Genomic DNA, 23,593 nt, shown 5'->3' on the forward strand with positions numbered 1-23,593 from the left:
TGACACAGAACTGAGCATTCTGTTCTCTGCCAAACCCTGTGTTAGGTCCTGGGGGACATGAAAGAAATGTGTGATCATGTGTTAAAAATGGAGGCCATTGACATAACTACCACGGGCTTTTAAGGAAGCAAAACGCACAGATGTTGGTGGGAGTATCAGTATAGTATTTTTAGACAACATGGAAATTCAGAGAAGCATCATGTGACAAGCAGAATTTAAAAAGACAGTTCATTGGGGAGGATATTCCAGGAAAGAAACTTAAGACTGACCCAGAGGGGGACACAAGCACATCTGCAGAGCTAAGAGTCCCTCATCAAACCTTCGCTGACCATTGTCATAGCATCATGTGCCCCACTGGGGTGAGACATGGAGGAACCAGCCCTGGACAGAGAACCCATGAGCTGCGTCTTCATGGTCTTTACAACTTCCCCACAGATGCAGGAAGATCCCCACTGAAAATTCAATATTCCACCTGGTAAAGTAATTAAATAAAGAGGCATTGAGACAGGGTGGCTCTAATGCCTTGGCTGCCTGTGCCAGCAAACCAAACCCTAAGCCAGAATCAATGCACTCAGATCTGAGAAGAATCAACCAACCACAAGTGGTTAAGAACAACCAACCACAAGCAGCCAACCAGGCTTCCCCAAATCAGGCAACTGCTTAAACTATAGTCAAGCTAATCATGTTCTTTGAACACATGTGACACATCATTGCACAGTTTTCCTCCCTCACAAAGTTCTATAAAATACTATGCAGATGTTTTCACTATTTTCTGATTCCATGAAATAAGACTCAGCTGATTCACTCAGTGTCAAACAAAATATTAAGAAAAATCCCAGGATGCAAAATTAAACAAAGGAGGGCAGCTCTGGTTAAGGCAGGTCAGGTGGAAGAAGGTGGCCCACGACCCTAGCTGGGACCCCTCTCATCCTATCCACTGAGGCGGTCCCCTGGGAGAAGCCCAGTGAAGCCTTTGGGTATCATCTGATACTGCAGAATTAGATAATTATTCAGGATATATTGTGTCTTGTTCCACCAGGAAGGCAATATTCATACACCTTATTTAGTGAAATTACCCATTTCCACTTAGTATCTGTAAGATGCTCAAGGAAACAACCAGGGGTCCAAAGATAGCAATTTCATTCAGCGGCCAAGTGCTGACAACTCCAAGGGGACAAAGGGGCAGCCATCCCCTCTCTGCTGTGAGACAGGGACCAGACAAACAGTAAGGATGGACCCGAACTCATCCAGGGTGCTCACCAGTGGACAAACAGTAGTTCTGATAGTAGCAAAATTGAGGGTGGTCTCCTCAAAAGAAGCAATAAGGGAACCCCAAAACACCTAGGGACGGGCTAAACAGGTTATTCTGCCTCCCACTGATTCTGTGCTCATAATACTGACAATGTTGGGGTTTTAGGCACTAGCGTCACCCCCTCCAAACATGAAATTAACTGCTCCCAAATTTGAGAAGCCTGATCTCCTCATTCCTGAAAGTGTGGACAGGAGTTGACACATGGAACTGCTTCTAGAGAGGCAGTACTTCTGCATTTTAACAGTCTTTCTTAGGGCAGAAATTCACTAGGTAAGTGAGGGATCTGACCAAGGGCCTGATGGAACAGACAAGGGTTAACAACAGAGGTGCTGAGGCCCAGAGGCAAACAAGCCAAGGAGTGAAGCATCAAACCACCACCAAGTCTGAAAACTCCTCACTAATCTCCACCCCACCCCCAACCATGCTAGGTGTTGGGGGTTGAATGGTGGCCCCCGAAAAGGTATGTTCAAACCCTAAACATGACACCTGTGAACATGATCTTATTTGGATAAAGAGTTTTTGCAAATGTAATTAAGTTAAGATGAGGTCATACGAGAGTAGGGTGGCCCTCAATCCAATATGACTGATGTTCTTATGAGAAGAGAAGAGCCTCAGACACACATGGGGACAATGGCCATGTGACATCAGAGGCAGAGAAAACAGCGCTGCAGCTGGAAGCCAAGGAATCACATGGAAGGCCAGCGAACACCAGAAGCTGGGAGGGAGGACTCTCCCTAACAGACTTCAGAGTGAGCACGGCCCTGCCAGCACCTTGATTTGGAACTTGCAGCCTCCAGAACAGTGAGACAATAAATTCCTGTTGTTTTAATCCACCCAGTTGGTGGCACTTTGTTCTGGCAGCTCTAGAAACTCATACACTAGCCTGAGCCCACAATTCCGTCTTCTCAACTTTACTAAGACTTCTAATTGCTTCTGCTGTCACCCCTCCAGTGAACATCAGAGGAATATTTTAAATCCTGCACATCATTCCTCTGCTCTGGACCATCCAAGGGCTTCCATCACACTTCCGGGCCCCCTGCCCACTGCTCAGAGACCAGCGCCCTCCATGTTCCCCTGCTCACGCTCCTCAGACATGCTGGCCTTCCTGCCATTCCTCCAACCTTCCAGCTCACTCCTTAAGACCCCCGCCTAAGACCCCCCTCCCCCACGTGTCTGTGTGGCCCCCACCTTCCTGTCACTCAGGCCCTGTGAGGCACCACCTCCTCAGGGAGGCACCCAGGATGTCAGCCCCACCCCTCTATTTCGTCACATCTGTTCCCATTAGAACAGGAGCCCCATGAAGGCAGGGCCTTGTCCTACTGCTGCGCAGCCTCCCACAGGTATGGGGCACAAAAAAACACCTGCGAAGTGAGACCAGCAACTGGCTAGACCAGCAGAGTGGGTGTCTCTGACCAGGGTGCTCAGCTACCCAACCTCGCTCCTGGTGTTAATGGAAGATGCTCTTTAGGCAAACTGCGCATGACAATCACATGGATACAAACAGGTCCTAGTATCTCTAATTTCCAAATAATACACTTTGACTTAAGTTGTCGAAGAGGAAAACAAAAAGTTCTAAATAAGACAGCATCATTGTTCTTAACAAATTCCGTTAGAACAGTGATAAATGAGTAACTCTGGTAGCACTTTTATATACTGTAGGGTTTATGTGACACAGAGTGTAATAGTGACATTTCTACATGACTTGGACTCATCCTCAAAAGCATGGATACCAGCTCTGGAGGAAGGGGGCATAAAACTGAGGGAGAAGAGGTCCTTTAATCTGAATCCAAGGAGAGGGACCTGCTGGGAGGCCTGGCCTTCAACAAACCAGAGTGCTAGCAATTCCACAGACTTCTAGAAATTACTTACATCTTTCAATATCAGAATCTGACTTGCATCCTTGAGGAACTGCAGCTGATGAGTCACGAAGATTGTGATCTTCTTCTTCAAGGCTTGGCAAATACACCTGCAAATGTAAAAGGTACAGGATGCAAAAGCACATTAATGTGGGTGTTCCCAAGTGAAAACACATATTTTGAAAACATAGTGAGACCAAAACAACACAGCAGTCAAAGATCTGTAGCTTAAATACCAAATAAACAATACAAAATAAATACAAATATAAATCAATGATTCCAAGTAGGTCCTCAAATTTATCAGCAGCAAACTTGAATCTAGTGCCACTGAAAAGTTCTAAAAAGCAGTCCAGTGAAAGACGCAGCAGCTAAGTTGTTTTTCCCAAAAACTCAGCTTAACAATAATTTACGTTTCATAATTAAAAATAATTGACCAATACAGAGATTGCAAAACTTAATCAGACTAAAACACTATTTTATGGCTATGTGGGAATGGGAGAAGAGGGATCTATGTCATATACAAATATGCACACTTTCCCTCGACAGTTTTCTAGGTGATTATTTATGATTTATGACGTACATATTAACAAGAAAAAATTAACAGATTCTTGGTAACATTTGCCATTTTCTAGACACTTCTTCCCAAATAATATCAGCTAGAAAATGAATGGCAGCACGACCTCCCTCAGTCTCTACATTCCCAGTCCCATCCAGGAAGCATTTCATTAGGACTGAACACCTTCCGAATACGAAAATGAAAGAACAACATCCAAATGGCCCCAATCACAGTGGAAATCATCCAACAGCTCAAAAGACACAGTAATTCTCTCTAGCCAAGACCCTGTATGGTGAGGCCACCCGAGATGGCTGTTCTCTTGCTCTCTGTACATTCCCTGCTCACCCGGTGCCTGCTGCACCGACACCCCAGTCACATGACTGACCTTCCTACACAGACTCAGGCCCCAGCTAATGTCTGTTCTAGCTTTAGATCAGAATCCTCCAGCATGCTTACCAAAGGGGCAGTGAGGAGCGTGCCCCTCTGCAGGTTTCCATGGTAACCCATGGGCCAACCTCACCATCCCCAGAAACAAAGGCTGCCACCATGTCCTGCCCCAATGTGGGCCTCACACCGTGGGGTGTCCCTCCAGGTTTGCTTCAGACACGGAAGCTCACTCTACCCATTAAACCATTTGTGCCTCTGTCACTGACTCCAGGCTCTTTCTTAGGTCTAAGCTGGGCAAGTACAGGCCTTGCAGGCCTGCGGGGTGCAGCCCAACAACCCCCCTCAGTATCCAACCTTAAGTGTGTTTTTACAGGAACCCCTCCAACTGCTCCTACATTGTAAATGCAGACCCCTAGGGACTCAGCCCCAGTCTCATCCCACAAGGGTCTACAACCCTCCAGGGAAGCAAGTAGCCTGTCCAGGTCCCCGGTGACCACAGGCAGGGTCCAGGCATGCACTCTGGGTGCCCAAGCCCCTCGCAGAGCAAATCTCAGGAACGTGGACCACAGCTCAGCCTGCTGAGTGAGTCAGATGGAGAGTCTGGAGGCAGCAGACGGCAGCTCAGTCCCTCTCATCAGCCTGACAACGTCGGACGAGCCACTAAACCTGTTTCTTCATTTCAAAACAAGGTCAGTGACAACTCATCCACATGTTCTGAGAAATAAAAGCACCAATCCACTCAGTAAACAACAGCCCCCTTCTCCACTCCTCCCTAATCCACAAGTGGTCTTTGGACTCAGTTAGAAAAGACGTGCTTTGAACTCAGATAGAAAAGTCCTAAGGGGACACTCTGGACACTGGGTCTATGATCAGAAGCAAGAGCCCAGGATGTAGAGACATACACCATGGCTTCATTAAGTCCATTTTCCCTTCTGACATGTGTTAGTTCAGCGTTTGTACCTAAGTTTCTTGACTAACACTCTCTTCAGACTTAGTACGAAAGCTTTTAATGGAATTGTTTCTCCTTAATTCATAATTTCCTGCCAACAGTCCCCAAAGGCGGATGCTAATCAAGCCTGACGGGCTGCTGCGCCCAAGATGGACCAACCCAGAAGTTCTAAAATGTGTTCTTCCTAACTTTCCATCACAGGTGAGGGAATACAAATAGTCACAATGAGGTGATCAGTTGACGGCTTTGAATATTCCCTAAATAATGTTTTCATCAAGATTTCTAGGAAAATACTCTATTTTCCAAGTTTTTAGAGCAAAGATTTCCAAGTCATGCCATAAAAAATGATGGAGTCAGCAACAAGCTGCTTCACTGTTATTCCTATATAAGGCTGTGTTAATCCTATAATCCCATATGTAAGCCTATATACGGGGTGTGTTAAGAGCGGACACAGCCCATGATAGAAGGGATACAAATAGGAAAGACAGAGTCCCTACCTCCATTCATTCAGTCAGCAGAGCTTTGTTGAGCTGTCACACACCTGACCCGCATCTGCAGGTCAAGAAAGCAGCCAATACTCTGCACCGCATACAGGGGGACACACTGAACGAGTATTGAAAATGCACTATCGGGCCATGGTGTTTGCTTTGAAAGAAAAGTAAGTAGGCCCTGCTGTCTTAGCTGGGGTGACACTGGAGCCATGAGGCTGTCTGGGGGAAACACCCCTGGAAGAAGGCACAGCAGGTGCAGGGGTCCTGAGACAGAACATGCTGGGCTAAGGCTCCTTACTGCAGTCACAGCTTATGGGGTAGGGGAACTCATACATGGTTCAACACAAACCCACTGAGGGCAGAGGGAAGGCAGAAGGGCACAGGCTCCCCCTGGAGGAACAGGAGGGAAAGGCAGGGGCCCATCTTCCACCTGCCTTCTTTGCCCTGGTGCACTGTTCCCTGGCTCTGGGACAGAGGAAGCAGTATTTACAGGCAGACAGGTGTGAGAAAGGACCACCCACAAAGCCAGCACGGCTGGAATACCCAGTGGGTGTGGGGACGAGCTGGAAAGGCTCACGGTGGCAGATGTTAATTCTCCGTTTGAGGACCTAGAGCTGCATCCTGAACATGAGGGGGAGTCTGTGAAGGGCTGGAGCAGGAAGGGTGACCTGTGTAGACAGCAGCCTGGGATTCTGATCAGGACAGACCTGAAGAACTGGTGACATAGGAGGCGAGGTCTGGTGATGTGGGGCTGAAACACGACGGGACGCACAGCTGGACACAGGTGAGACTGCCTCAGTTCACCTGAGGACTCTGACCTTCTGTAGGTGATAGAACCCACTTAATATTCATAACATGGTTGTAAAACTCACAAACCTTAATAACCTTACATGTATATTCATGACTGAAGGAAACGGTTAATGGCAAGTAGAAGTGTAATCCATTCACTTGTAATACAAAACACTTCCCATGGCTAAGCTTTGACACGACCACCATCTCTCATAGCATATTGTTCCATCTAATTTTCTCACTTGAGAACATTCTCCGGTTGCTGCTGAGTGATTTCCTAAATTGCATTCATGCTCCCGGCCCTAAGTTTTCTCAGGGAATGTGGTTCTGATTAGCAAAAAACAGTCTTAACAAGGTTGCTTCTATCACGTGTACATCCAAGGTCATTAAACCCAAAAGCCTGGAGAATACTTATAAACACTTGCTGTGTCTGAAGAAGAACGTGGGAGAGCTTTGTGATCAGCGCACTGAGCTTGGCAATCAGAATGCCTTGCTCTCCCCTCCCTGTGACACGGATGCCGTGTCCTGCAGAGACTGTTCTCGCAGCGATGGGGAACTTGTGCAGACGCACACAAGCCCAGGGGACAGACATGTGTGAGTTCAGGTCAGGGTGGTGGGAACAGAGAGGCTGAGCTACTCATGATGCCAGCAGGGGCGGCAGGGGTGGGGGGGGGGGGTGTTGGAATCCCTGTCACAGCACTGGCGCCTGTCACTGAACTCATGACGAAGCCACAAGGCACTTCTCTAAGGAAAAACTCATCAAGTCATGATGAGGAGAGGGTGGGAAAGGCAGGTCAGATCAGAGAGCTGGAGGCCATGCCACAGGTCAGCTGTCCTGCTCTCTTGTGTTTTGAAAGTTTCGATGTTAACACGCACTTTTTTCATGGGGTAAAATACACATAACATGAAATTTACCATTTTAACTATGTGTAAGCATACAGCTCAGTGGCATTAAGTACATTCACATGGCTGTGCAGCCATCACCACCATCCATCTGCAGAGCTATGCCATCACCCCAACACTCAGCTCCAGGTACATACACACTTTGGTGGAACCCGCCCCACGACCCCTGCTTAGCGGACGTGGAATCCCAGCTCCCAGCATCCAGAGCTCAGAGCTCCTCACATATCTCTCTCTCACACGCTGACTCTGCTCAAGTGTCTTTACTTTGCTACTTAGGACTTGCTGTGAATGAATTCTGCCCCTCCCCCCCAAAAATTCATGTTAATTGCCAGTACCTAAGAATCTGGTGACAGAGCCTTTAAAGAAGTAACTGTTACCCTTAATTAGGGTGGGCCTGATCCAATCTGACTGGTGTCCTTAGAAGAGGAGATGAAGACACAGGACAGAGACAGGGGTGCACGTGAGCAGAGGAAAGACCACGTGAGGACACAGTGAGGAAGATGCCATCAGAAGCCAAGAAGAGAGGTCTCAGCAGAAAGGAAACCTGCCCACACCTTGATGTTAGACTTTCAGCCTCCAGAATTGTGAGAAAATGAATTTCTGTTGTTTAAGCTCTGCTCCCCCAACCCCACATCTGTGACAGCCTGCTACAGACTGAATGTTTGTGTCTTCAAAATTCATATGTTGAAACCTAATCCCCACTGTGAAGGTCCTTGAGATGGGCTGTTGGGAGGTGATTAGGTCATGAGGGAGAAGCCTTCATGAATGGGGTTAGTGTCCTTATCAAAGGGCACCGACCCAGCTCCCTCACCCCATACACCATGTAAGGACACAGGAATCGGGTCCTCACCAGACACCAAATCTGCCAGCACCTGGGCCTTGGACTTTTCCAGCCTCCAGAACTATGAGAGGTAAATTTCTGTTATTTATAGGCTGCAGTCTATACTCTTCTGTGAGAGCAGCCTGGATGGACACAGCCCTAGCAAACTCATACCGGACCTGACAGCGAGAATTTCCAAATAGCTTCTCTCTGCTGCACAACCTGCATCCTCCAGGTGAGGACATGCCTGCTGTTCTTCTCACAGCCTTGCTTCCTCCTACCTCTACTCCTTTGTTTCTACTCTTTCTTTAGCAACAGGAACTGAATTCTCTTCTCAGCATCCACAAACCCTGCCCAGCTTGCAGGTCCACAGGGCACGTCCTGCCAAGCCCAGCACACAAGGAGCTTCTGAAATTCAGCTGAAAGCCTACAGCTGCCCACTTCTGCTTCCATTTACCATTTACTATCCTGTATTGAAACGCTTTAAACCTTGACTATACTGAGCTTTTCTCAGGCATCTGTCTCAACAAGCTCCACGTAGAGACACATTCCTTAGAGGCAGGAATGAGAGCCGAACGTCTTAGTCTCCCTTTTTCTGCCCAGGGTGGGTCCTTCCCCTCTCCTGGCTCACTGTCCTCCTTGGTAAACCAAGAGGTTTTGTGCAGTAACATCTGTAAGGGCATAGATCTCAGTGCACACAGTAGGGCTTTAATAAGTGCAGCCAGAAGGGCTCCTTGGCTTTAACAAGGGGAACAACAGCAAGGGAACTAACCATGGGGTAGATGTGGATGCTGCTTCAGAAAAAGCAAGTTCACGAGGCTTTCAAAGAGGCCAGTGTAGACTCCATCAGAGGCATCAGGCAGTGTGTGTTAGGACACATTACACACAGAAAAGCATCAGAATTGTCCTGCTTCAGAGGTTCGGTGGCCAAGCAAGAGTCACTGCCAACAAATTCCAGACACACAAAGTGAGGGTCAGGACTTCAGCCAGATTCTAGATTCCTAGTTTCAAATTCAAGTTAACCCTACATGTGGGTCTAGGTATTAATTCTAGGAAGCATCCATGAAGCAACATGAAACAACTGAAGCCACACCCTGATGCGGAATAAATCATTCTTAAATTCTAGAAATTATTATTTCCAAACTATAGAATTATAAGTATAAACCCATAAGGCCTTTCCACAGAAGCCCTATGTCAACGCTGAAAACTTCACTTCTAACGGGCCTTAAACAAATGACAGAGGAAAAGAACTGGCAGTGAAGTACCAGGTTCCCGAGACCCATCCTCTGATTTAAAAACCATACACCATCTTTCTTATTCCTGGGGTCTGGATCCACCCATAGTGTCTAGTTATCAATTGCAAGTAGCAGGGGGAAATTTGCCATCTATTCCTCAGCTCCCTAAAGCACGGGCTCCACTGGCCTCCACACACTGTAAGCACCTCCTGTATTTTCCTGTCTTGACCTCATGACACAGTATTTCTCTATGATGGATCTTCTGTGGAGGGAAGGGAGGGGAGACAGGGACACCAGGGCAGAATGAGCTGCGTCTCCTGAGCTCTCTGCCCTGAACTCTACAGGGTTCTTGGAAAGCAGAAAGGATAGAAAATAGGAGAAAACTCACTGTTGGAACAAGTGCCTGCTCACTCCTGCATCCACTGCGCTGAGCGGATCGTCCAGGAGGTAGATGTCTGCATCCTGATACACGGCTCTAGAAAATGTAGAGAGATGTCAGGAGAAGAACGCTTCACGCTTCCTGGACCTCATCTCTGAATCTTGAAGGCATCCAACAATTCCATGTTCATTCCAAGAGCCCATGGAAAAGCCCAAGCCCCTGCTTCACACAGCGCCCACTTGGTGAGTGGGTTCTGCATGCTCACCTCCACTAGGAGCTGCAGAGGAGGCAGGGGTAGGATGGCAACTGAGATGCCATTTACCTTGCGAGGCTGACCCGGGCTTTCTGCCCTGCACTCAGTGTGATTCCTCCATCTCCTATCACAGCTAGATCTCCATCCTCCAAAAGCTGTAAATCCTACACGGAGATAGAAAAGGGAAAAAAAAGAAAAAAGATTTAAAATGTGTTCTCCTCCTGTCATCGTAACCTTCGAGCATCAGTTCTTCATACAAATAATTGATCAACAGCAATGGCTATATTTCATAGTGGCTAAATTATAACACTGAACATTAAAAAAAACCTCTTACAGCTTTTCATTTCTTTTCATTCTGTAGTTCTTCACAACATTTATGCATTTGTCCATTAACATATATGCACTGAGGATGGACTATATGTAGGCATTGTTTTGGGCACAATGAATTCAGCCATGAGGAGACAAAGCCCCAGAGTTTCTTTCCATGGTGTGAGATGAACAATAGAGAAAATTAACCTGAGTACAGGTACTAAGGACTAGAAGAAAAAGGAAGCCGGCTTAGGGGGATGGAGAGTAAAGGAGGGAGAGTGAGTCTATACTGGGGTCGGGAAGGGCTCTGCTCAGAGGGTTGTGAGCAGATCTGGGGGAGGGTGGAGGGGGCTCACGCAGACCTGGAGATGAGGCTCCACACAGAGGAATGAGCGAGTGCAGAGGCCATGGGGCAGATGCCCAAGGTTTTCCACGACAAGCAAGGAGGCCAGGAGAGCTGGAGCTGAGTAAGAATGAGGGGGATGAGGGCAGATACAGAGCAGGAGGAGCCCTGGTGTCACTCCCAGTAACAGGGGGAGTGGGGTGGGGAGGACTGACATGGTCTGAGGTTTTTAAGGAATCACTCCTGCGCTTTGCAGAAAACAGACAGTCAGTGGGAAGGGTGAGGGTGGATACAAGTGAGGAGGCTACAGCAATAATCTAGGTGACGGATGATGGTGGCCAGGACCAGAGTGGGAGCAGTGGGAATGGAGAGACAGGGTCACACTCCAGGCACATTTGGAAGGTGGAGGCTGTAAGACCTGCTGATGGGGTGGATGTGGGCTATAAGAGAAGAGGAGGACTGTGGGTTTTAGGCGTGAAGAAGGGGAAGAACAGGGTCTCCATTTACTGAGAAGATGGTGGATGCAGGTTTAGGAGACTTTGGTTGCAGAGAAGCTGAGATGACCTCTCGGTGATGTCACTTTGCAGCCGGATATGCAAGTGTGAAGGTCTGTGCTAAAGGCACAAGCGTGAGAGCTGGTGGCCCAGCCTGGTGGAGGCACAGGACTTATTTTATCTTAAATGACCAATTTTGCTGAACTTGGCCTCAGCTTCCTACTTTCAGAGAAAGGATGACACCTGACCTGTGTCTTCAAAGTGATACTTAAGGCCAGTGACAGAGTGACAGACTAGGTCTGTACAGAAATGGGAGCAGAAAGAGCAGGCTGGGCAGGGAAACTAAAGGGAAAGAAACAGCGTGCTCGAGGGACACTGAGCAGATCAGCTGGATTAAGTAGATGCTTGTCCGTGGAAACAGGAAAAACGCAAAGCTCAGAAGGATGTGATGTTTTGACGTGAGGATCTGGGAATCTATCAAAAGTTATATTTGAATATTATTTAAGAAATAAATAGATCAGTCTATTTTCCCCAGAGTACCTGGGGGGGGAAAAACAATGACAAGAACATCCCCAAAATGATAACAATTAGGTTTAAGTTACACAGTATTTTATTAGAAATCTTAGATTACCTATAATTATCACTTGACAGATCCTGGCATAGACAAGCAGAGTCTGGGAGGAGTCTGTTATCTACTAAATCCCTCAGGCATCAACCTAGGATACACAGACTACCTTTCTGCAGATGAAGCCCTCATTTCTCTGTCTCTAGCAAATTTGAGGAGAAAGTAAGTGGCACACTGGAGTCTCCATAAGTCCTTTGATCTCTGTGAGTCTTGTTTTCCTCTTCTATAGAATGTGCTGCAGAAACAAGAATCGCTAAACTCAAGGATGCTGTGAGAATCAAAACAAGTGCATGAACACCCTGCATATGTGGGAAAAGGACATGAATTGCTTGTAACTTGCTACTGGTGACTGATGCCTATTTTCTCATGAGTCTAACAGTGGGACCCCATTCACAGTGTGAATCACAACATGCAAAGCACATCACCACAAGAAGAAGAAAGACACTGTCTCCATCATACCCCTCCCTGACAGCCACAAAGACACACAGGCACACACAGGTTCCCTGCACACGCAAAGCTTAACTGGGGTGCCTCAAGTGAAAGGCAACAATTGCTTTGTCATGAAAATTTATCATTATTGCACCGCATTTCTTTCTTGAGCTCAGAAGCTAATACCATCTCTTGCTTTTTTTTTCAGGAAAAACAATGAGCCATTTTAACATAGGTTCCCAGCCTTAGACACACACACACACATACACACATACACACACACACACACAGAGTTTACTAGGCCTCCATTTCACTGCTCACAGTCCTTGCAAAATGTTCTGCTTATTTTTCATGCTTTGATTTTATGTTTTTCTGGTTTCCTTCTCAAAATAGCACCACATCGTAGCACAGCAATCTTAACCACATTTTAGAAAAGGCACTTAAATCCATTCTTACATTTAGCACAGTTAGGGCATAAGGAACAGGCTCTCTGAGACTGGTAGGAGGACTTTGAGTGTGTTGTTGACTCTGCAAGCTATTTATGGACCAGCCCCAGATGGGAAAAATATTTCAAAGGATTTGAAGTAAAATCCAAGTCAGACTAATTTCCCAGCCACCATTTTCTGATTAGGTTAAAGGGAAAAGCCTGAGTTCAGCACATGTTACAATTCCTCCCACTGACAGGAAGGTGTTTTTTTTCATGTTATTTTCCTCTAAAGTAAACTTAACCAATATTCACTGAAAAGAAGACACACAAACTAGAAGCAAACTAGGAAATGGAGAGGTTGGATTTATGCCATCCGTCCAGAAGCTCATCAAGGGCCCTTCAGCGATGGTGGACACTTACAGTAGAAACACCATGGAGACAACTGTTGAAATAGTTCATGAGGACAGGACTTGAGGCCCTGGCAGAGGAGGGCTGGACTCCAGAGTCAAACAGCAGGAGGTCCCGCCTTTCTTCACAGCTTTTCTTCCATTTGGAATTACCCTCCTCTCATAGCCTGTCAAGCCTGCCCATCTTTCCAGGCTCAGCCCAAACACACTCTCCCATGAAACCACCCTGGACTCATGTGTCTTCCTGCTGGTTCCTAAGGCTTTGTTTACATCTCTCGTGAACGACCCATCTTATTCTGCTCCATCATTTGTACACGTGCACACGGCTTCTCTCAGCTCCTGGAGGGTGAGATCTGTGCACCAAGCTCTGTTCTGGACCCTGATGCTGATTATCTCTAATCCTCACAACAAGCTGCATGGAAAGTACTGGTCCCATTTCACAGATGAGGAAACTGAGACTAAGTGAGGTTACATCACTGGTCTGAGAACAGTCAGCTGTTAAACAGAAGAGTTGGAATCTGAACCAAGCTCACGGCAGTTCATAGCCTTTTGCTCTTTCACATCACGCTGCCCAAGTGGTGACTGAGAAGTATATTCGAAATGAAGACAACACAAAAATAACTCCAGACTTAAAGTCCTCTATACCTAAACGAGGAATTATCAATAAACATATTATCCTATGATTGTCAAGGCAATCTGAAAACATTCAAGTTGGCAGGAATGTGGTAAACATGACATGAAAGCTTATAGGAACCCAAGAGTAGTTTATAAATTCAAGTGATCTGTGTGGGAAAATATTAAACCAGAATTTATCAATGAGATACTTTTAAATGTATTGCCTAAACATGTTTTTATTTGTACACCCATGTTTCTACCAGCATTATCATTCTTTTATTTTTAATTGTTTTTTTTTTGGGGGGGGTATAGTTGCTTTACAATGCTGTGTCAGTTTCCATTGTAAAATGAAGCAAATCAACTATATGTATACATATATCCCCTCCCTCTCGGAACTCCCTCCCATGCTCCCCCATCCCACACATGTAGGTCACCACAGAGCACCAAGCTGAGCTCCCTGTGCTATACAGCAGGTTTCCACTATCTATTTTACACACGGTAGCGTGTATATGTCAATCCTAATCCCCCAATTGATCCCACCTCCCGTCCCCCACTGGGTCCACACATCCATTTTCTTCGTCTGCATCTTTATTCCGGCCCTGCAAGCTTTCAAGTGGTTAAAGATAACATGTAGACAAATGTTACATACTATATTGCTTATGTCATGGTAACAAAATATTTTTATTTTTGCTTTATATAATGTACTATGTGTAGAGCACCTACATAAATATCAACTCAAATAATGGAAGTTAAATACTCAGATACTTTCTTCCTTACAGGTCACATTTTATGGATGTGATTTTACCAAAAACTGGCTGAGTTTGTAATTAAGAGCTAATTTATTTTCAAAATCATTCTAACATTTATAGAGTCCTTGTTATGTCCCTAGTAATCAGGTACTTTAAAATCACTAGTGCGAGAAAAAGATGGCAGCGAAGTAGAGGGACGTGGGGAATGCATCCCTCTCCACAGATGCATTGGGAATGCACCAAAAGATGCAATAATTCCCACAGAGAACCAAATGAACACCAGCAGACAACCTCGGACACCAGAAAGGACCAGAAGGATCCTGACATAACTGGTAGGGAGGCATCTACGACGGCTCAAAGAAGGTGAAGTGGCGGAGCTGTGGCAGACGGGAGGGAGTGAGAAACACACGGAGGGTCCGCACCGCAGCTCAGCGTTCCCGGACCGAGACATCAATTCACAGCTGAACAGAGGGTCCGGGAGTGGGAGCGTGGGAACCAGAGAGCTGGTTCAGAGTGAGAAAATTTGTTGCCAGAAAGGTGATGGACCGAGAGGAGAAGAGGGAAGAGGTCCACGGTGAGGAGTGCCTGCCCTTGAGAGCTGCCCAGACATGATGGCGGCTGGAGGCTGCAGGCTCACGGGCGGGGGGGGGGAGGAGCCGCAGGCATACCCCTCTCTCTCTTTCAGCGCCTGCAGCGGACAGTGGAGAGACGCCCTGTGGGCCACCTAAGGTGCTCAGGGATAACAAGTACCCTCAGGAACTCGGGCGGGGCTAGATTAAAACCCCTTGGAACACCGGCAGCAGGGAGGCTGCCAAGAAAAAAAAACAAAAACAACCCCGAGAGAGGCCCAACTCTGAGACTTTCTGTTTACACCTGAGCCACCAGCGTCCCTCTGCAACAGGCACCTCCAAGCCCGACTGAAACAACAGTGCACCACTGCTCACTCACTCCCAGGGGAAGGAGCCACTACTGTACCCTCTCCCTCCCCACACACCGATGCTTACAGATGAACAATAAAGGAAGCTCTGCTGGTCACAGAATAATACAAAAACCCCAAGGCGAGTAGAAGGACACTTACAGCTGAGACTCTAAGGAAACAGAAATATTAGTATCAATTCTATTGAGTTGGTCCATTCTGGGATCAGTTCTGGATTTTTTTTTCTTTTTTTCTTTTTCCTTTATTAATTATGATCTTACTCTGAAGGGATCTACAAGTTTTATAACATTTTTTTAATTCTATTTTTTATTCTATTTTTATTTTTTTTTCGCCTTTTTTGTATACTTCTCTTTCTAGCCAAGTTTTTGGTAGTACGGACAATATATCTCTCATACCTTCCTTTCATCTCTATCTTTTATACATTTCTATTCCTTTCTTTTTATTTACATACTTCCAGTCACACTACGCTCTTCTGTTCCCATCTTCCATCCATTTTTAGTTTATTTTATCTTAACATACTTATAAGCAACACTATCGATCTGCTCAGACTCCTTGCTCTATTCTCCAGATGAAACACCGCCTTGGCATTTAATATTAGGTTTTTGTCTTTATCTTAGTTCTTAGTACAATTGTCTAATTTCACTCTGAGAATCTCCATTCTGTCTGGTGGTACTCTAGCTCTTTTTTATATTTGATCCTAGCTTACAAAATCTCCCTGGATTAATGTTTGTATGTGTAAGGTGTTATTTGTTTGTTTGTTTTTGCTTTTGTTTCTGTTTTGTTCTGTTTTGGTTTTGAATTTCTGTTGGGTTTCTCTTTGAATATCTGATAGCATACTGGGGTTCCTCTGTCAGGTCTTTCCAGAGCCTTATGTCCTAAGGGATTCAGTAATTATGTGTCTTATACACGTATGTGTTTCCTAGACTTAGTATTTGTTGAACCCAATACTCGGACACTAGTCTAGGGCTTGGACAGTCTTCTATAAACACCTCTATCGCCAGGACAAGCAACCCCAAAAGTTTGGACTACCATGAGGAAACAAAGAAACATCATGCAGGCAAAGGAGCAGGGTAAAAACCCACAAGACCAAATAAATAGAGAGGAAAAAGGAAAAATGCCTGAAAAAGAATTCAGAGTAATGTTAGTAAAAATGATACAAAATATCGATAACAAAATAGAGAAAGTACAAGAAACAGTTCATAAGAACTCAGAAAAACAAACAGCAATGGATAACAAAATAACTGAAATTAAAAATACTCTAGATGCTATAACCAGCAGAATGACTGAGGCAGAAGAACAAATAAGTGAGTTGGAAGATAGAATGGGGGAAATAAACGCCACAGAGCAGGAAAAAGAAAAAAGAATAAAAAGAATAGAAGACAGTCTCAGAGACCTCAGCGATAACATTAAGCATACCAACATTCACATTATAGGCATCCCAGAAGAAGAAGAAAACAAGAAAGGGTCTGAGAAAATATTTGAAGAGGTTCTAGTGGAAAACTTCCCCAACATGGGAAAGGAAATAATTCACCAAGTCCAAGAAGCACAGAGAGTCCCATACCGAATAAACCCAAGGAGAAATACACCAAGGCACATATTAATCAAACTAATGACAATTAAACACAAAGAAAAAATATTAAAAGCAGCAAAAGAGAAGCCACAAATAACATATAAGGGGAAACCCATAAGGATAACAGCTGACCTCTCTACAGAAACTCTGCAGTCCAGAAGGGAATGGCAGGATATACTGAAAGTCCTGAAAGAGAGAAAACTACAGCCAAGAATACTCTACCCAGCAAGAATCTCATTCAGATTTGAGGGAGAAATCAAAAGCTTTCCAGACAAGCAAAAGTTAAGAGAATTCAGCACCACCAAACCAGCCTTACAACAAGTGCTAAAGGAACTTCTCTAGTAGGAAACACAAGAAAAGGAAAACACCTACAAATACAAACCCAAAACAACTAGAAAATGGTAATAGAAACACACATGTCAATAATCACCTTAAATGTAAATGGATTAAATGCTCCAACCAAAAGACACAGACTGGCTGACTGGATACAAAACAAGACCCTTCTATATGCTGCCTACAAGAAACCCACTTCAGACCAAGGGACACATATAGACTGAAAGGAAAGGGATGGAAAAAGATATTGCATGCAAATGGAAGTCAAAAGAAAGCTGGAGTAGCAATACTCATATCAGACAAATTAGACTTGAAAGTAAAGACTATTAAAAGAGACAAGGAAGGACACTACATAATGATCAATGGATCCATCCAAGAAGAACATATCACAATGGTAAATATCTATGAACCCAACATAAGAGCACCTCAATACATAAGGCAAATGCTAACAGCTATAAAAGGGGACATCGACAGTAACACAATAATAGTGGGAGACTTGAACACCCCACTTACATCAATGGACAGATCATCCAAACAGAAAATAAATAAAGACACACAAGCTTTAAATGACACATTAGACCATCTCAACTTAATTGATATTTATAGGACATTCCAACAAAAATGACACAATACACTTTCTTCTCAAGGGCACACGGAATATTTTCCAGGAAAGATCACATCTTTGGTCACAAATCAAACCTCAGCAAATTCAAGAAAATTGAAATCATATCAAGCATCTTCTCAGACCACAACGCCATGAGACTAGATATCAATTACAGGAAAAAAACTGCAAAAAATACAAACACATGGAGGCTCAACAATTCCCTCTTAAACAACCAAGAAATCATTAAAGAAATCAAAGAGGAAATCAAAGAATATCGAGAAACAAACAACAATGAAAACACAACAACCCAAAACCTATGGGATGCAGCAAAAGCAGTTCTAAGAGGGAAGTTTATAGCAATACAGTCCTACCTTTAGAAACAAGAAAAATATCGAATAAACAACCTAACTTCACACCTCAAACAACCAGAAAAAGAAGAACAAAGGAACCCCAAAGTGAGCAGAAGGAAAGAAATCATAAAGATCAAAGCAGAAATAAATGAAAAAGAAAGGAAGGAAGCAATAGCAAAAATTAATAAAACTAAAAGCTGGTTCTTTGAGAAGAATAACAAAATTGATAAACTATTAGCCAGATTCATCAGGAAAAAAAGGGAGAAGAGGCAAATCAACAGAATAAGAAATGAAAAAGAGAAGTAACAACGGACACCACAGAAATACAAAGGATCATGAGAGACTACTATAAGCAACTATATGCCAATAAATTGGATAACCTGGAAGAAATGGATACATTCTTAGAAAAGTACAATCTTCCAAGACTGAACTAGGAAGAAATAGAAACTATGAACAGACCAATCACAAATATGGAAATTGAGGCAGTGATTAAAAATCTCCCAAAAAACAAAAGCCCTGAGCCAGATGGATTCATGGGCGAATTCTATCAAACATTTAGAGAAGAGCTAACACCTATCCTTCTCAAACTCTTCCACAATATAGCAGAAGGAGGAACACTCCCAAAGTCATTCTACGAGGCCACCATCACCCTGATACCAAAACCAGGCAAAGATGTCACAAAAAAAGAAAATTACAGGTCAATATCACTGATGAATATAGACGCAAAAGTCCTCAACAAAATACTAGCTAACAGAATCCAACTGCACATTAAAAAAGTCATACACCAGGATCAAGTGGGGTTTATCCCTGGGATGCAAGGATTCTTTGATATATGCAAATCAATCAACGTGATACATCATATCAAAAAACTGAAGGATAAAAACCATATGATCATCTCAATAGATGCAGAAAAAGCTTTTGACAAAGTTCAACATCCATTTATGATAAAAGCTCTCCAGAAAATGGGCATAGAAGGAAATTACCTCAACATAATAAAAGCCATATATGAAAAACCAAAAGCCAACATCATTCTCAATGGGGAAAAACTGAAAGAATTCCCTCTAGGAACAGGAACAAGACAAGGGTGTCCACTCTCACCATTATTATTCAACATCGTTTTGGAAGTTTTAGCCACAGCAATCAGAGAAGAAAAAGAAATCAAAGGAATCCAAATTGGAAAAGAAGAAGTAAAATTGTCACTCTTTGCAGATGACATGATATTATAGATAGAAAACCCTAAAGACTCTACCAGAAAACTGCTAGCACTAATCGATGAGTTTACTAAATTAGCAGGATACAAAATTAATGCACAGAAATCTCTTGCATTCCTATACACTAACAACGGAAGAGCAGAAAGAGAAAGTAAGGAAACTCTGCCATTCACCATTGCAACAAAAAGAATAAAATACCTAGGAATAAACCTGCCGAAGGAGGCAAAAGATCTGTATGCAGAAAACTTTAAGACATTGATGAAAGAAATCAAAGACGACACAAACAGATGGTGGCACATACCATGTTCCTGGATTGGAAGAATCAACATTGTGAAAATGACTGTACTACCCAAAGCAATTTACAAATTCAGTGCAATCCCCATCAAATTACCAATGGCATTCTTCACAGAACTAGAGCAAGAAATCTTACGATTTGTATGGAAACGCAAAAGATCCCGAATAGCCAAAGCAATCTTGAGAAGGAAAAATGGAGTTGGTGGAATCAGGCTTCCTGACTTCAAACTATACTCCAAGGCCATAGTGATCAAGACAGTATGGTACTGGCACAAAAATAGAAAGGAAGACCAATGGAATAGAATAGACAACTCAGAGGTAAGCCCAAACACATATGGGCACCTTATCTTTGACAAAGGAGGCACGAATATACAATGGAAAAAAGACAGCCTCTTCAATAAGTGGTGCTGGGAAAATTGGACAGCTACATGTAAAAGAATGAAATCAGAACACTTCCTAACACCATACACAAAAATAAACTCAAAATGGATTAAAGACTTACATGTAAGGCCGGACACTATAAAACTCCTCAAGGAAAACATAGGCAGAACACTCTATGACATACATCAAAGCAAGATCCTTTTTGACCCACCTCCTAGATTAATGGAAATAAAATCAAGAATAAACAAATGGGACCTCATGAAACTTAAAAGCTTTTGCACAGCAAAAGAAACCATAAACAAGACAAGAAGGCAACCTTCAGAATGGGAAAAAATAGTTGCCAACGAAACAACGGACAAAGGATTAACCTCAAAATATACAAGCAGCTCATGCAGCTTAATACCAAAAAAGCAAATAACCCAATCCACAAATGGGCAGAAGACCTAAATAGGCATTTCTCCAAAGAAGACATACAGATGGCCAACACACACATGAAAAGATGCTCAACATCACTCATCATCAGAGAAATGCAAGTCAAAGCCACAATGAGGTATCACCTCACACCGATCAGAATGGCCATCATCACAAAATCTGGAAACAACAAATATGGGAGAGGGTGTGGAGAAAAGGGAACTCTCCAGCACTGTTGGTGGGACTGTAAGTTGGTACAGCCACTATGGAAAACAATTTGGAGATTCCTTAAAAAACTACAAATAGAACTACCATATGATCCAGTAATCCCACTCCTGGGCATATACCCAAAGAAAACCATAATCCGAAAAGAAACATGTACCATAATGTTTATTGCAGCAGTATTTACAATAACCAGGACATGGAAGCAACCTAAATGCCCATCAACAAATGAGTGGATAAAGATGTGACATATATATATATACAATGGAATATTACTCAGCTATAAAAAGGGATGAGATGGAGCTATATGTCATGAGGTGGACAGACCTAGAGTCTGTCATACAGAGTGAAGTAAGTCAGAAAGAGAAAGACAAATATTGTATGCTAACATATATATGGAATCTAAAAATGGTACTGATGAACTCAGTGACAAGACAAGAACAAGGATGCAGATGCAGAGAATGGACTGGAGAAGTCGAGGTTTGGGGGGGCGGGGGCTGAAGGGGAAGCTGAGACGAAGTGAGAGAGTAGCATAGACATATATATACTACCAAGTGTAAAATAAATAGCCAGTGGGAAGTTGCTGTATAACAAAGGGAGTTCAACTCGATGATGGATGATGCCTTAGAGGACTGGGACGGGGAGTGTGGGGGGCAGTCGAGGGAGGGAAGGAATACGGGGATATGTGTATAAATGCAGATGATTGAACTTGGTGTACCTCAAAAAAAAAATAATAAAATAAATTAAAACGAAACAAAACAAAACAAAATAAAATAAAATCACTAGTGCATTTCATCCCCAAAACAACCTTATGAGGTTGACAGTATTATTATCACCATTTTACAGGTGAAGAAACAGGCTTGTGAAGTTCAGACAATTAGCCAAAATCACATCCCTAGTAAATAGAGAAACTGAGACTCCATCCCAAAGCCTTCTGACTCCTGGGCCTTAGAGTTGATGTCATCAGCCTGAATCAATGTTGCCAAATGTGATGACATCTTATCTCCCTATTTTACTACAGAATTGTTTTCAGCTCAATGAACTTAAATGTTTAATTAGATCTAGTATAATACATCTAGTTGTTATTGATGTATGTAATACAATAAATGTTGCGTTTTTTTCTTCCTGTTTTTTGCTCCAGGATTTGGGAGAGGCGGGGGTAGGGAGAACTGTAAGGAGAAATCTTTACTATATTTATATGGATGGATGGATGGATGGATGTAGAGAGAAGACCTATAAGAGTAACAATGGCTACCATTTACTGAAACCCTGGCAAGTTTGCATTTCACAGGCATTGCCTGTAGCTTTTACAGTAATCCCACCCCTCCCCCATTTAACAAGAAAGGAAACTGAGAGAAATACCTAGAGTTACTACCCAGGACTGTTTCTCTCCAAAGGCCAACACTTTTCTACTACACATGCAGTCTCTGTATCTACAGGCCAAAATAATTGCAGGACACCACTATTATCTGTGGCCATCTCATGTCCATCCATTGACAGATGGATTCCATAAGGAGATAAGTAGAGGATCTCGTTACTCATTAAGTGGTTCTCAGGTGTCATAAAGACCTAGCTGACCCCTTGCTAATGAGAGTCATAGATGACATTTCAGAGCAGCTTCAAAACCTCTTGGAAACCCTCTGACTCAAGGTCCTCCTTCTACTGCAGAAACATCAGAGGCCCAGGTAGGTAACAGGATGTGCCCAAAGTGATACTGGGCAAGTGGTGAAGCCGGGGCCGCTCTACACTACTTCTCTGCCCTGCGCCTCCTTCCTGCCAAGGAGGGAATGGACATGAGGGGCCCTGACTCCATGTCCCGACTACGCAGCAGAACAGCAGAAGTGTCCATGTTTATAGACATCGCATCACGTACAGAAGAATCACTGTGCAACCCAATCCTGCAGGGCCCCTTCCCACCAGAGTCTGTGCCGCATGGACACCCGAGGGTGGGGAAAGCCCCAGAACACTGACCACGTTACTGCTCCAGTCACCCCATGTGGCTGCAGCAAAGCATCAGTCCCTAGAGAAAATGGTGAATGGCAGCCACTGGCCCAACATCTGCTTTTCTCCAGAGATGCTCAAATGTGGGGGAGAAAGACAGGGCTGAGCTTCACCAGAAATGTGAGGTTCTGCAAACACATACCCACACACTAGCCTGTATCCCTGGAGTCTGATCTGGGCATCAGGAGCTGGACGTGATTAAGGTAAAGAGGAAATGCCTGAGATCTGTTTATTCCACATCCCACCTTCCACCTTCATCCATCATCTGCTTTTTAAAAGTTCTTTCTTACAAACTTCCTCAGTTGAGAGGCAGCACAGCACCATGGAAAATCATGGCATCTAGAGTCGTGCAGAAATGGATCTGAACTTGAGCTGCAAACACTGAGGAGAGCTGTTTCATCTCTCCAAGCCTCAGTTTTACCAACTATAAAATAAGGATGGGAACAGTGAAGACACTCAAAGAATTAACTCCTAAACCGTTTTATGGGTGTGTATGTGCCCTTGTGAGACAGAAAAATCACCTGCACGTGGACTCTGAATAAATGGGCGCTATTGCTCTCACTGATTTACATTTGCTTCCCCCCTTCTTTTCTTATACAGTCTACACACCATTTAATAAAAATCTAGCTCATTCCTAACTTGACGTCATTTCTTCAAACGCACAATCTCCCATTAACAATAACTCAGGAGAAGGAAATAGAAGCTCTTTAAATGAGAAATTCTGTTTTGTCTGCATCATCCTAAAATGCTATTCACCTGATACAATCTATGATGTCAAGCTGTTGTTCCAGCAGAATTACTATTTCCTCAAAAAGTGGGTTTGGAAGCTTCAGCACCAGACGTTTCAGAGTCTGTCCCAGCCTTTTCCTCACAGTATAAAAGAACAGTCAGATGTCCAGACTGCACTGAACAAACCCCAGGGGGCATCCTTTAATGCTATTATTCACTGAT

The 23,593-nt window shown here is 43.9% G+C and overlaps 1 protein-coding gene across 1 annotated transcript in view; it reads right to left on the reverse strand.

The window, feature by feature from the left end:
* Positions 1 to 23,593, reverse strand: part of LOC130835551 (ATP-binding cassette sub-family C member 4-like) — a 201,615-nt gene that overhangs the window by 133,497 nt on the left and 44,525 nt on the right. Inside the window, exons 12-14 of the mRNA XM_057707189.1 lie at positions 10,000 to 10,094; positions 9,687 to 9,773; positions 3,182 to 3,278 (exon numbers count right to left, since the gene is read on the reverse strand). Coding sequence (XP_057563172.1) covers positions 3,182 to 3,278; positions 9,687 to 9,773; positions 10,000 to 10,094 — 279 coding nt within the window. The remainder of the gene's footprint in view (positions 1 to 3,181; positions 3,279 to 9,686; positions 9,774 to 9,999; positions 10,095 to 23,593) is intronic.

Source organism: Hippopotamus amphibius, chromosome 14, assembly GCF_030028045.1.
Source record: "Hippopotamus amphibius kiboko isolate mHipAmp2 chromosome 14, mHipAmp2.hap2, whole genome shotgun sequence".
Classification (NCBI taxonomy): domain Eukaryota; kingdom Metazoa; phylum Chordata; class Mammalia; order Artiodactyla; family Hippopotamidae; genus Hippopotamus; species Hippopotamus amphibius.